The 13,554-nt window shown below is 48.9% G+C and overlaps 5 protein-coding genes across 5 annotated transcripts; 2 read left to right on the plus strand and 3 right to left on the minus strand.

Annotated features, from left to right (window-relative positions):
• Window positions 1-1,662: 1,662 nt before the first annotated feature.
• POX_d05891 (uncharacterized protein) lies at window positions 1,663-3,190 on the minus strand (the record flags this gene model as incomplete). The annotated part of the gene is made up of 6 exons (XM_050114726.1): window positions 1,663-1,962; window positions 2,117-2,416; window positions 2,522-2,713; window positions 2,779-2,846; window positions 2,903-2,939; window positions 3,014-3,190. The coding sequence occupies 6 exons, from the start codon at window positions 3,188-3,190 to the stop codon at window positions 1,663-1,665; spliced, it is 1,074 nt and encodes a 357-aa protein (XP_049969677.1).
• A 1,390-nt stretch (window positions 3,191-4,580) lies between these two features.
• Window positions 4,581-6,313, plus strand: POX_d05892 (uncharacterized protein; the record flags this gene model as incomplete). Its single annotated transcript, XM_050114727.1, has 4 exons — window positions 4,581-4,781; window positions 4,888-4,996; window positions 5,078-5,622; window positions 5,687-6,313. 4 exons carry the CDS (start codon window positions 4,581-4,583, stop codon window positions 6,311-6,313), a joined length of 1,482 nt encoding a protein of 493 aa, XP_049969678.1.
• Window positions 6,314-7,219: 906 nt separating this feature from the next.
• Window positions 7,220-7,612, plus strand: POX_d05893 (uncharacterized protein; the record flags this gene model as incomplete). Its single annotated transcript, XM_050114728.1, has 1 exon — window positions 7,220-7,612. The coding sequence occupies one exon, from the start codon at window positions 7,220-7,222 to the stop codon at window positions 7,610-7,612; it is 393 nt and encodes a 130-aa protein (XP_049969679.1).
• Window positions 7,613-8,189: 577 nt separating this feature from the next.
• POX_d05894 (uncharacterized protein) lies at window positions 8,190-10,223 on the minus strand (the record flags this gene model as incomplete). The annotated part of the gene is made up of 7 exons (XM_050114729.1): window positions 8,190-8,670; window positions 8,746-8,813; window positions 8,899-9,110; window positions 9,182-9,290; window positions 9,385-9,655; window positions 9,748-9,920; window positions 10,110-10,223. The coding sequence occupies 7 exons, from the start codon at window positions 10,221-10,223 to the stop codon at window positions 8,190-8,192; spliced, it is 1,428 nt and encodes a 475-aa protein (XP_049969680.1).
• A 2,208-nt stretch (window positions 10,224-12,431) lies between these two features.
• POX_d05895 (uncharacterized protein) lies at window positions 12,432-13,402 on the minus strand (the record flags this gene model as incomplete). The annotated part of the gene is made up of 2 exons (XM_050114730.1): window positions 12,432-13,221; window positions 13,293-13,402. 2 exons carry the CDS (start codon window positions 13,400-13,402, stop codon window positions 12,432-12,434), a joined length of 900 nt encoding a protein of 299 aa, XP_049969681.1.
• Window positions 13,403-13,554: the final 152 nt, after the last annotated feature.

Genomic DNA, 13,554 nt, shown 5'->3' on the forward strand with positions numbered 1-13,554 from the left:
GAAACGGGCATTGTGCTGCACGAAAGACAAGGATTCCAGCTTGACTGGAATAGTCCATTTCTACATTAGTACATACTCCATAGGTACTCTGTTAAGTCCATCATAATGAGTACGATTCACTTGTTGCACCAACTTGGTCGCTACAGCACAATATCATCATCGCATACTTTGGCCGCATGCGAAAAGTTCTGCTAGGGCCCGCTACTATGTAAAGCCGTGGCCAAATCATCTCAGTAGTGTCTTATTTGATAATGCTGCTGATTGGACCCACGGGGTCCTGTACGATTGTTCTAACGGCTGGCGCCGACGATGAGCTCTCGATTTCCCAGCTTGGAACGTGGCAGAGGAGCAGGGGGGGGCTTATGAATCCAGGAGTCTTACTCCAATGGGTTAAGGGCTGCTATCAAATGTAGAGTCATCTTTTCCAAACACGCGGACCCACTAACCCTCCGAGTCCAGCAGAGTCAGGAACGGAGCGATGCAGTCCTGTCGAGCCATGCGCCTCCCGATGACACGATGCACGTACGATTCTGTAGACTAGCACGGTCCATCCAAGACCCAGTTCTTGACCTTTTGTAACTTTGTTGATTGGCATGAGCAAAATCGGTCCGGAGGCCCGAACCCGCAACGATTATCCTCGCGCCCCCCCCTGGGGTCTCTCACGTCCAATCGCGGAATATTTTTTGGCCACATCCGCCACCAAAAAGTGGTCCGTGGATATCCTTGGTGATAGATGATAAGAAGAAATTAATTAGACAATGTCCGTTCTTCATCGTGTTTGAGAAGGATCTCCGGGCTGCCGTTCCGCTCGGGAGCGTTGTAACCACCCACGGGCCTGACAACCTAAATGAGAATCCTTTACAGCTTATCTCCTGCATGACCCCTGTCTAGTGCGAGAATAACTCTTGTCCTCGTACCGCTAGGCTGCCAGCTTCTAGACGCGCTTTTAGAGTAAATCTCAGACCCATGGATACTCGTTGCAGACTTTTGGAATTATTTCCACTACGGAGAATTGGAGAAAAAAAAAAGAAAAGAAAATCAGATGAGCATATTGTTGGGCCAGTCTTGGTCGACAATTCGCCTGTTTGAGAAGAAGGTTCTCTCTCGGTGACATTTTTCCCTCATCTTGATCGTCGGACGGCTTGACGGGGGCATTCGACGCGGGTGTTACCTCAGACGGTTCCATGTCTGACTCGAGAGTTTGTCCATCCGGACAGTCATAACCAGGCTGTGCTGGTCAGCTTGCGAGAACAAGTCGTACAATGTCACTCCTTTTGCCCTTGTTTTTCCTGTTTGGGGCTAGGCCTTCTCGCCAATTGCCACGCATCATCGCACCACTCACGAGTGGAAAAGACCCCCATCGGACATGTATACAACAAAGTGGTCTGTTGCAGTGCTACTGCGGCAAAGGGGACAGGCCAGTGGGTTGCAGCACACACCGTCATCTCCTGCGTCCTGGGTCACAAAGAGGAAACAAAAGAAATCATTTTGGTGGGAGTGGCTCAAGAAAAGGGTCGGGAAAGAGTAGAATTAGTGTACAAGATGCGTTTATCGCACCGACGTCCCAGGTGGTGGTCGTGGTATAGTCAGATCAAAAGACAAAAAAAAATAAAAAAAACCCTCCTTTCCGATCACGTTCCTGTTCAGCACATTTCTCACCAATCACCGGGCGTGGACCATAGGATTGTTCTTTTCCAGCGAGACGGAATATTCGACCGTCATTTCGATGCCACCGTGCGATGGCTCTTTGGCTGCCAAGATCAATTCCTCACTCGGTGATCGTCGTGGGGCGGGTGGGCCTGACGCGCAGGATTGCAAATGCGACCGTTGGTCCCTGGACCACGTCTCCATCGCGTAAGTGCGTCCGTGGCTATCGTAGTACTTTTTGTTGCTGGTGGATCGGAAGTCTCGAACAACCCCCCGAAGGAGAGGGGCGAGGTATGGGATACAGGTGACGATATTCTACCTCGCACGAAGGGGGGAGGGGGCCCGCGTTAGCTTCTTGCTGATTTGTGCCAACTTGATTTAAGTTTGTTCGTCCACTCTGGTAAGTCTGGACTCCACAGAGAAGAGTTGCCAAGAGAGAAGTCGGGGGTTTGGTCGGAGCAAAACGTACTCCGATATTGAACTCAATGGTTCCCCATAACACCAACATGGTGGAGTTACCGTCCCCCCATGCCACGCGGTGAATTTGACTGAGTCGCAAGATCGAGCAGATGGTCGTAAAGAGTCCGAGAAGGAACAGACATACCACGCCAGCCTTTTGCGCCGGTTTGATTTTCAGTCGGAGCAAGAGGGGGATCGGAAGAAAGACCATGGCCACGTCGCAAATGATGGTGTAGATGGCGAGGCCGTAGAACGTGGGGCCAACTGGAAGGCAATGCCCATGCACAGTGATATCCCACGCGGATCGGACCTGTGCAAAATGGGTTCAAAGATCTCCACTTAGCATGTGCAACACAATACATTGGGGCAAATCAAGGCGAAAAAAAAAAAACTCGCTGTAGATGGATTCGCGTACCGGTGTGCAGTTCAGGATCAAGACCAGTGCTCCTGCCAAGTGGCCCACAGTACTGAGCACAATGACAACCCAGATGAGGATCCGATAGAATTTCATCGACGTTCCCGAGATCAGGCGAAGGTAGCTGAGGCAGAGCGAGGCTTTGAATCCAGCTATTCCGAGTTGATAGAACGGACGTCCTGCATAATTGAGCTACTTTTCGTCAGCCGCCCGGACTAGGAATGAAGCTCGAACCCTCATCAGAGAGACGTGCTTACCTTGGTGTAAGTTGCTTTATCCAGGGCTGGTCGTAGTTTCAGCGGTAGACCAAGTCCGTATCGACTTTCTGTTTTGCATCTTCAGTAGGTATAGAGCCGGATCAGAGCGAGAAGAGAGACTCACGAGAGATACATAATGCGCTGTAGATAACGCTGAATATCTGTAGCAGGATGTGGATGCGATGAGCATTCTTCCGAATATTAAATGAAATTTGAGTTCAAGATTTGAACTTACCATGCTAAAGACCATCACATAGTCTGCCGCTCCCAGGCGTCCAGTCTGCGCTCTGAGCCATAGCCGAAGGCAGACCGTAATGACCATCAATATCGTCAGGCCCAAGCAGACGCCCAGAATCTGCCGGTACTGAGAGACGGCCTCCACCTCTGGCGGGGCATTATGAACCCAGCCCATACTCGAGAAGCCGCTTTCTTCAATATGCGAATTTGAAGAAAGAAAGAAGAATGAAAAGCATGTGTGAAAGCGCTTTTGTGGGCAAGAGATGAGAACTAGAATCTCACGCCCCGGAGGTATAATCAGATCTCTGCTCACATGGGCTCGTCAAGACGGATGTACAGATCAGAACAAGACATCGATCGGAGACTCAAGGATCTATTGAATAGCTTAAGTGGAGCTACAGAAATCCAGCGCATCCCCCCCTCTCCCCCTGTAAGCCAGGCCCAATCTCACGGCTGGCTGTCATGACCGGCCAGGATCCCTTTACGCAGTATTCAACGTAGCATTTTCGGAATCTAATGCTGTCGGCCTGCTGCCACACAGTGCCGGGTGAAAATTTCTTGCAGAACGAATCAAGAAAGAAAGTTCCATCATCTCTCCTGTCTTGAGGGAGACTAGGGTCTTAGTTCCAGGTCTCCACTCATGGAACGTAAGACTTCTCAATGCCGTAAGTGAAGACTTCCCGACTTTCGGCACAATCTCAGTCAGGAATGGCATGACCGGGTCTGCGGACGAACAGAAAAGGCTGACGGTTGAATTCCCACGCGGTAGCGGCGCTCCGTGGAGACTCATTTCGGGATCGTGGGATCGACCACTTGCTTCTTTGGCATATCTATAGAGTTCGATCCACTGCCGAGGGAAGGCTCGTCACGACCAGAACGCCTCTTACCCATTTAATTGTAATTTAACCGTCAATTCATCTGGATGTGTGGAGAATTTCCCAATCGCAGCTGCCTGTTGTTAGGATTTCTTCCCCTTTCCATTATGGCTCGATTCTGGACAGTCCAGTCCACGGCGCAGTACGTGGGGACCACCCTCCTCGTGCTGCTCTCCTCTCTGTCGAGATGCTCGTAGTTCTTAGGAACAGACCCGGACTCCATTGCTCGGATTCAAAAGTACCGACACTAGTCATGCAACATTTGTCAGAACTTATGTATCCTGAGTCTCTTCTTCAATCACCACTGGTCTGTCGGCCGGGCTAGGCTTGGAAACGGCACGTTTCACACTATACTCCGTCGTTGGCCGCCCGCATGCACGCATTCTCCGCGCTATTGCCACCTAGCCCCTCGTGTCGCCCTGGTTTGTCTGGCCCGAGTCTGTCCACATCCAGGAATTCAATGCAGTACTCTTGTTTGATCTCGGACATGAACCTTGAATTTGGAATAGCGTTGGAAGGTTCAATTGACTTTTTATATCTCGATTGACTTGTCAATTTCCCCCCCCGGGAATCCAGGTTTCGATGCGCATTGCATAACGCATTTACTTCTTCTTGCCTTAGTCTGGCTTTTCCGGGATACAGATTTCTTTTTACTTCGATCCTCCCCAAAAGTCCTTGTGATCTATCATAATGAGCGACAAAGAGCCCAAAGTGACCTCCAACTCGGACGGTTTTGATCGAGATGATGAGGCTGTACGATACCTCGAGGGCCATGGAAACGTGAATCCCAATGTGGATTTAGGGGCGCTTCGGCGTAAAATTGATCGGCGTCTGATGCCGTATATGTTTTGTTGCTATATTTTGCAATTTCTCGACAAAGTAATGCTGAACGTGAGTTGCCAGATCCTTCGGCGCCCTCCTCCTCCTTTCATCTCCACTGGAACATGGACTCATTTTGTGGGGGATGGGACAATCTTGTCTCAATCCGTTGATTTAGTATGCGGCCGTTATGGGAATCAAGACAGATCTGAAGCTCGTGGGAAATGAATTCTCCAATACCGCAACTTGGTTTTTTATTGCGTACTTGATCGCCGAGGTCCCCAATGGTTCGTCTTGTCTCTTCCTGATCGACATCTGATCTCCTTCTCCGCACTGGGAAAACTAATTTCAGGGTCGTCTCTCTGCAGTGTATTGCTTGCAAAAAGCTCCCGCGGCGAAGTGGTTGGGAGGCAATGTCTTCTTTTGGGGAGTTGCAGCCGCTGCTTCTGCCGGTGCGAAAGACTATGCAACTTTGTTGACAGCGCGCATCTTTCTCGGGATCTTCGAGGCCACTGTCGGACCGTCATTGATGCTTCTGAGCAGTCAGTACTACACCCGAAGCGAACAAGCCCCTCGATTTACATTTTGGTACATGGGTCTGGGAGTGGCGCAAATTCTGGGCGGGATCATCTCATTTGCATTCCAGCATGTCAAATATGCGGATCTCGAAGGCTGGCGCATCATGTTCATCGTTCTCGGTCTCATCACCTCTGTGGTCGGCGCCTTGACCTTTTTCTTCATTCCGGATACTCCCATCAAAGCCAAATGGCTTTCCGAAGAGGAAAAAGTCGCGCTTCTGCGGCATGTTGGGGAGAATCAGACTGGCGTGTGGAGCACGACGTTGAACTTTAGCCAGATCAAGGATGCCGTCTGCGATGTCCAGCTGTGGCTGTTGACCTTGATCACCATTCTAGTACGTTGTCACTTCACCGCGTGTTCTTGATGCATAGAGGGTTTCCCTTTTAACATTTCTTTAGATTTCCGTATCCAGTGGAGTCGTCACGACATACTCAGCGACTCTGGTCGCCGGCTTCGGATTCACTGGTCCCATTTCCGCCCTACTCAACACACCCGGTGGCTTGGTGAGCATTTTCTTCACTCTTCTCGTCGGGTTCGGCATTCGCAAAACTTCCAACCGCTGGGCCTGGAACGTTCTTTGCACGATTCCCGGCATCATCGGCGGTGCTCTCATGTCCTTCCTCCCGAAGCACAACAAGGCGGGCGTTTTGATTGGGATTTACCTGGTCAATGCGATCGTCGCCACCCTTCCGATCCTCTACCAGTGGACAATGGCCAATTGCGCTGGACACACCAAGCGTGCCTTTGCTAGCGCACTCGTCGCCGGCTCGTTCTCAGTGGGAAACATCATTGGACCACAGACCTTCCAGGTGCGCGATGCTCCCGAGTACAAACCCGCCAAGATTGCCGTGCTGGCAACACAAGCTGCGGCGGCTGTGCTCTCCGTCGTCCTTTTCGTCTACTATCGGTGGGAAAATCAACGACGTGATCAGAAGAAGGGGCCCGTGGACGAGTCTATGCTCGATGAGACGAAATGGGCCGGTCTGACTGATCGGGAGAATCCTACCTTCCGATACGCATACTGAAAGATGCCGGAGGGGGCTGATGGTGGGAGGAATTTATTTTCATGCGCGTTTCTTTCTTTCTTTTTTTTCGATGCCGTGCTTGGCGAAGACTGAGTGCATTTGCTCGTGATTTGAGTATCTGATGTGTTGTCGTTGTATCATCAAAAGGGAGGCTTGTTTTTGATTGAAATTAAATCTATCTCATAGTTCATGTACATAAAGCATGAGATATTTTACGCCGTTATGGAGACAAATGTCTATTCAAGTCGAGTCGGTAGGTCAAGCTTTAGGTGAATTAACACTCACAAAGTAGATAACAGTTGAGAGCCCGGCCGATGGGGTAAATTGAGACTATCTCTGGGAAATAGTCGCTAGGCTAAGTGAATATATCTGCAAGAGTCGAACTAATGGACGTGAAAATTTTGTTGCAAAATATTGATAGGTTGACAGAGCACAGATATGTTCTGGCACGACGACGTGTGGATGCCAGCGAAAATTCTCGATTTCCTGCATCATATAACACTTATGAATTTCTCGCCGAGAATGCAATAGAGTAGGCCACTCACAGAATCATCTCTAAGTGATTCCCCATTTTTGTCGTTTCGTCTGCTTGTTGCAAAAAGTTACACGTTTAAATGTATCGGTTTCATAGACACCCGTTTAGACTAAGTTGGTACCTGAATGAAATCCTCAGGCAGACATCTCAAGTCGAGAAATTGATGCCCGAGGCCGCAATCCGATTATTCACCGTCATTCCATCCAGTCCATTCAGCTGTCCGCCGCCTGGATAGGAAGAGGATTGACCGTCTTCTACGAGCAATATCATCCTGTAAAGAACACCTCTGATATCGCATGTCATTCAGCCACTGTTGGTGACAATTGCAAGAGAGAGAGAGAGATGGATGACGTCCTCTACCCACCCCGATGATGCTCTTCAATGCTCTGATCCGCACCCATCACATCACCTCTCGCAAGAAAGTCGCCGCTCTCAAACGCGCCGCCGATACGCACAAGTGCCATGTGCTCTTACGATCCGGGGGCTGTCCTGGAATCATGTACGTCGAGGGGCGGGACCAGTTAGACGTGGAGCAATGGGTGAATGTTGTGCGAAAACTGCGATATAAGGATTTTCAGCTTGTCGCTAGACCCCGTGCCGTGGAGGCGGAAGCAGAGTACAACAACAAGAACGATAAAGCACCAGAATTGAGAGACGCGGAAATTGGACTAGTGGAAGTGGAGAGTGTGAAGGAATTTGGAAGTCGGATGGCGAGACGAGGGGTGTGGAATTGGTGGAGGAAGGGAATGGGATATCAAGCTTGATTTTGAATGTTATAAGCTCCGCCTTTGGTGGGGGAGCATCGTGTTGGGAGAGCCTCTAATCAAGTCTCATAGCATATTTAGAGTCACATTATCTCTGGATATTGTTGCAAAGGATTTGTGAGGACCAGGCTTCGCTGACTTTCTCGTTGGCCGATGTCTTTGATCTTCCAGGGGATGCCTGGAACTCGACTATCATGCAGCGTTCTCGTGGTGAGAAACCACCCGAGGCTGTTATGAGAGAGTCTTGCTTGAGAAACGAGCTTTGGAATTAATCAATGCGTGCCAAAGTAAAATGGCAACGATCAGTTATCGGAGCGAACCACTCCTTCGACCTGCACACAATTCCTTGAGGCGTGATAAATCCACCAGAAGCACGCAAGCAACCTTGATATTGGATCAATGACCACTCAAGAAGAGAAAGCCAATCCCGAATTCTATAATAGGCAAGGCCCCATGGTAAACACGCTGTCACTATAGACGATCGTGGAAGCTCGAGAATATTATATATTAATATATTATGTGCAACAAGTATTTAGCTAGGTGACCGAGGCCATACGCCCAGACAAGGCGTCCATGATCATCCTTTCGAATGACGCAGACTCGATTGTGGCCTCCCTGCAACAACTTCTCCTCCCTCTGGTAAGAGTCTCGCATCCCCACTGCAAGATGACCAGCGCTTGTCGACATGCACCACAATATCTGTGTGAACCGTCACGCCCCCGCTTTCAACATCTTCAACTTCATGTTCAAAGCCTTGGAGTCCCCTTGAGAGGCGATGACCGGATTTGTCTGGATTCACTACCCATGTACTAGGTGGTTGCTCCTCATCATGCCATGGTGTCGTTGCGGTTGCTGTGGCGGTAGACGAGTCCATCCAGCCGATGTTGTCAGGACTGTGTCTGTCTTTGAGTTCGACCTCATTCTTGGCGCTCTTGCTTCGTGAATTTGATTTTGACCAGTACCCTAATTGGCCCTCTTGTCGGGCATCGACAACGGTTCGAAGAAAGAGTCGGGCAACTGGAGCGCAAGAAGCGAGGAGAATGCTGTAATTTTCGATCCTGTCAAGCTTGTTAGAACTCGATGTCATAATGGAAAGGGTATTGTGATAAATTCCAATCTGCAATCCAACTCACTTAACCCAAAGAATAAATGACACAATATTGTAAGTAAAGTCCAGTCGGTCACCCAAGGACTTCAGTTTCTAGTAGGGAGACAAGTCAGTCAAAAATCGTCAATACTTCCGGAAAAATTCCTCCATTGCCATCACAGCGAGGAAAATTGCTCACATATGTCTTGACAATTGAGGCGGCGCCCGAAAGAATTAGTGGCCCACATAATGTCAAAGTTTGCCAGATTCGACGGGATCGGACAGTGCTATTGATTTTTTTGAATTGTGACCAAACGGAGAGATTCTCTCGGTGCAACGTCCTGAGGAAGAACTGCCACAGTTCAACACCAGCGATTACTGCCAGTATCCAATCGATGACCGTATTGAAGCCTGTGATTGAATCAGCCATGCGGCTCGTTTGAAACAGTCTTTGAGGGGGAAAAAAACAAGATCCAACGAACCTCCTTGAACAAAGCCCACAGTCGTCTGGACATCTGGTGATTGACAGACAACAGATCCGTCACTCGGCAAGGGAGTCCACATATACTTGAAGTAAAGTACACGGTTGGCCTGCATGATGAATTACCAAGTCAGTGTGTCTTTCGTCTATCTAATCAACTTCGCAATGTTGCAGTGCATGAACCGGGGCTGAACAAAAACTCACCGCAATATGTGAACTAGGTCCGCATTGGACGATGATTTGCACGATCGTCACCATGTTGACGACAATCTGTATAACAGCACAAACAATGATCGAGATGCGAATCTTCTTGTCGCTTGCCGCAAAGCACGTCAAGAGGAACCACATCATTCCCGTTCGAGATACCATGGCTGCAGCAACAGCCAGTGGTTGCGAATAAAAGTCATATTGCATAGCCATGAATCGTTCTTCTCCTGTCAGGTAGTAGAAATGTCTCCCCAACCCCCACTCGGAGCTGCAAATGAAGATATTGTGGTTTAGTCCAAGATCCGAGACCGCCAACTGCGCCCTGCTAGACACATAGTACTGAGAAATAGATCCTCTTACCTCATCTGAATCATAGTCATGTGCCCAAGGTCAAGCACGTATGCAGCAAGAAAGAATAGGTCTTCGTAGCCCCAGATTCGCCCTGGAGCTGAGACCTGGGGCAAGGCAAAGCGGACCCAGCTCTTGACTGCATACCGGAAGAGTAGGGTAGCCCCCACCACGCCGGTCATAATCTAGGTTCAAAATTTACTGTCAGAACAAAATCTCCTGGTATTGAGAGGACGAAGTAAAGTGTGAATAGACTGGGGTGACTTTCTAAGCGTACCCAACATCCTATAAATATATTTGTGCCTGAAATTGTCGGTCAGCTACGTTGCCATCATGTCATTTGTTAGAGTATAGCTGATTAAATCTCAACGTACCAATGTCGACATCTCCTTCTCCGGGTCGTGGAATGCCGTCCATGTTCTTATTTGAGTGATGTTCAAAGCAATATCCCGCACCTTGGCACAGTAATCACAAAGATTGATGGACATGCAAACAGATGCTCAAGCTCAAGAAACGGCCATGCGACGAGCTTCAACTCTGAAACGACAACTGGGTGATCTGTCGATCGGGCTGCTGTAGACACAGGGAAGGTACTTCAGAGTCCTACAAACGAGAGTGAAACCCTTATCGCTCGGATATATTATTCCGCAGATGACACGAGAAGAAATTGTTGAATGTAATGAGAGTAAAAATCCTATCAAAATGATCTGCAGAGCGAGGGGACCCTTGTTAAATCCCCCGGCGATCGGATCGCCATGCACAAGCTTTGAGCTCGGGTGTGGACGAACTGGTGGAATTCGGATCTCTCCGAAACTAGGCAAAACTCAGTATACAATAGATCTGGCGGACAGCTATACATGTCGAGTTTGAGAGCCCATTGATTTAGAAAAGAAAAATCAGGAGAAAAGTGAACAAACTTTCTATCTTTGTGTGGGGTTGGCTTCAATAGGTCTTTCCCTGGGTGGTGTTGTGGCGTGCGGCATATGAGGCGTTGTTGCACTTGAAAGGGAGCATAAGCGAGCAAGGGATACACTGGGTCCCAGCTGGTGAGTCGGAGACACTGAGACTTTTCTTCTAAGGGATGCACCATGACATAGGTCAGGCGACTGCAGCTTGAATAGTTCGGTGTGGCGGAAAGCCATGAGCTACTTTCGAGTTGTGACACTTGACCGCATAAAGTGTGTTTGTGGGTGAGAAGCGAGCACAGGGCCAATCACCATACTATGTGCTGTAACCTGGATCGTGAAAAAAAATTGACATGCAACGCCCTGTCTTGATAGAGCAAATAAAGCTCAAGGTCCCTGAGAGCCGAGGGTCACACCAACAGCCACAATCTCTAGGCTGCCTGTGAGTTATGCAGAAATGTAGCTGTTCCGACCAGACGGCTTGCCTGTTTTGGCGCAAAAGCACTCAGAAGAGGAACTTTAGATCTCAGCTTCGTTTTTGATTTCCCAACATGAAATTGAATTTGTGAAGGTATCAAATTATATCAGTAAGTGGGATATGGATGGACGTGCGAATTTGCCCTGTCCATGCTTCATAGACCATACTTCATCCGATATTATAATGACTCAATTGTTTCATAGAGGATAATGAAAACGAGACAGACGATGTATCGTCTAAGCTTCGATGAAAGCTTGGTGGTTTGACCTTGTCGTATTCCAAGTTGTTAAACACCTTACATAGTGCACCATATTTTAGAGGGCGGAGTTCACCGTCTCATCATGTTGACTCCAAACGCCTACTGCATCTCAAACAATAACGCATGGCAGAATCATCGCCCATTTAGTGAGGCGCTGTGCAATAAAATGATAATCTCACTGAGCTCAGAATTTGTTTTGTCCGACACGTTGCCATGGACATGGTTTCACTCCAGCTAACAGAGGCGACTACATTCCACAATTTCTTTGACACCTCTGGATTTCGAGTCACAGCCACGTTGAGGCTACTGGCCAGGTGTGCAAGGGATACGCGGTCTGCGAGATCACTGCGAGCCCAAAGTGCTCTTTGACTTGAACCCTTGCATGCCGCAGGAAAGGACTAAGTTTCGCCGGCCCGACCGTACAGGGCCGCAAGGTGTGCCTCTCTAGGCGAATTCTGACCCGTGCAGTCAGAAAGTAGTTTGTCCTGTATGTAAATAACTCTACTTGACTGGAAGAGTTACCTGTTTTCTGTTCTCCGTGATGAACTGAGGCCCAAAGATCCACCTGCTGCAAATTCTCAGCACTCATTGGGTACGTAGAGCAGCAACAGACGATCAAACTAGGAGCGTGCAGGCATTCATGTCAAAAGCAAAAGTCGGGAATCCTTCCAGTCTGTCGGTCTTGCGCGATACGTGATGCTGGAATGTGACCAGTCTTGGGCGATTAAGCATCAAATAGGCCGCATGAGACGAGCGCTCTATACAGACATACGCTAGGCCAAAATGATGGGGTTCACATTCAGTGTGAAGCTAGATCTGTGTTCTCGGAACTAAAAGTCCAAAATAAAAAGAAAGGACTGATATATGATCATTTATTGTCCGACCTATCCACGGTATACGATATTTGATGACGATAGATCGTTATCCGGTATTGCAAGTTCATCTTGAAATCAAGAGCTGTACACTCGAACACTGCATGCCATCGAGTTTTCTCAAATTAGCTCCCCGGATTGAGAAGCATTGAAGATATCCCAAGTGGCATGCAATACACACACTAAATTCGCTGCATCTCCACTAAAGATTCCCCCGCAGTCTCGTACCTTTCGAATGTCACTTTCAAGCCACAAATCGTGGCCATTTGATGCCATTCCGCCGAGCTGCGCTCCCGTCCTCCGTACAATGCAATCATGCTTGCATGGAGATTTGTATACGTCAGATTCTTCGCATATTCAACAATCAGCACTCGAGACTTTGATCCCATCGCTCGTGAAAGCTTTTGCAACAAGGCCACGGCATCAAGATCCGGCAGGTTATGCAAAATATGCTGTAAGCTGTACGCTCGAGCATCGCGGATAGGTTGCTCTGCCGAAACTTTGTAATTCCACTCCTCCAGACGTACACCGGGAACATTGTCAATAGCTGCGTTGAACTCTTGCACAACGAGCTGAGAAGGCTGAAGCTGTGGCCATCGGGCTTGAACTTCAAGGAGCAGCTCACCCTGTCCACCGCCAATGTCGACCATGGCGACCTCGTTCTCGCGGAGACCAGAATCGGCAGTGGCATCGTCAACACCAAGTGCAGCCCCGAGATCGTATCCTGCAGACATTACACGCTCAGGAAATGTTCCGAACTTGAGAAACTTGCCGACCATGAACTGGTTGAAACTATCCATGCGGCCCTGGGCTTCCATGATGGAGTAGGTGTGCTGCTTGGCAAATTCCGCCTGGCCCATTAGCTCGTATGCGTATTGAAGAGGTCCGTCGCTTTCGGCGAATGGGTAGGCAAAGTTAGTATCCTGCAGCTTCTTCATCAAGAAGGCGCTCGCTATCATGGCTTCGGTGCAACTAATGAAAGTAAAAGGCAATGTTAGTGGCAGTTCGTTTTTTGTAAGGAGCAGACCAGGTTCAGACCCTACAAATGAAGGGCTCCATGCTGTGCCGATGGCATGGTAACCAGGTGGTGTGTGACACGATTTGCCTTGAAACAGGTTTCGTCAACGCGGTCAACCAAGCCAAGACCGGCCATGATGTATAATGTATCGGCTGCGTTTTGAAGTTAGCCATCTCGAAGCTCCATCTAGCTTTTATTAGGTCGGTCGAAGATAAAACTGTATCCTTCGTGAGGAAAGACTGGGCGGGTCATACAAGCGAGGAGAGTTGCTTGAGAAATGAAGTCAG

The sequence above is a fragment of the Penicillium oxalicum genome, chromosome IV (genome assembly GCF_001723175.1).
Source record: "Penicillium oxalicum strain HP7-1 chromosome IV, whole genome shotgun sequence".
Taxonomy (NCBI): domain Eukaryota; kingdom Fungi; phylum Ascomycota; class Eurotiomycetes; order Eurotiales; family Aspergillaceae; genus Penicillium; species Penicillium oxalicum.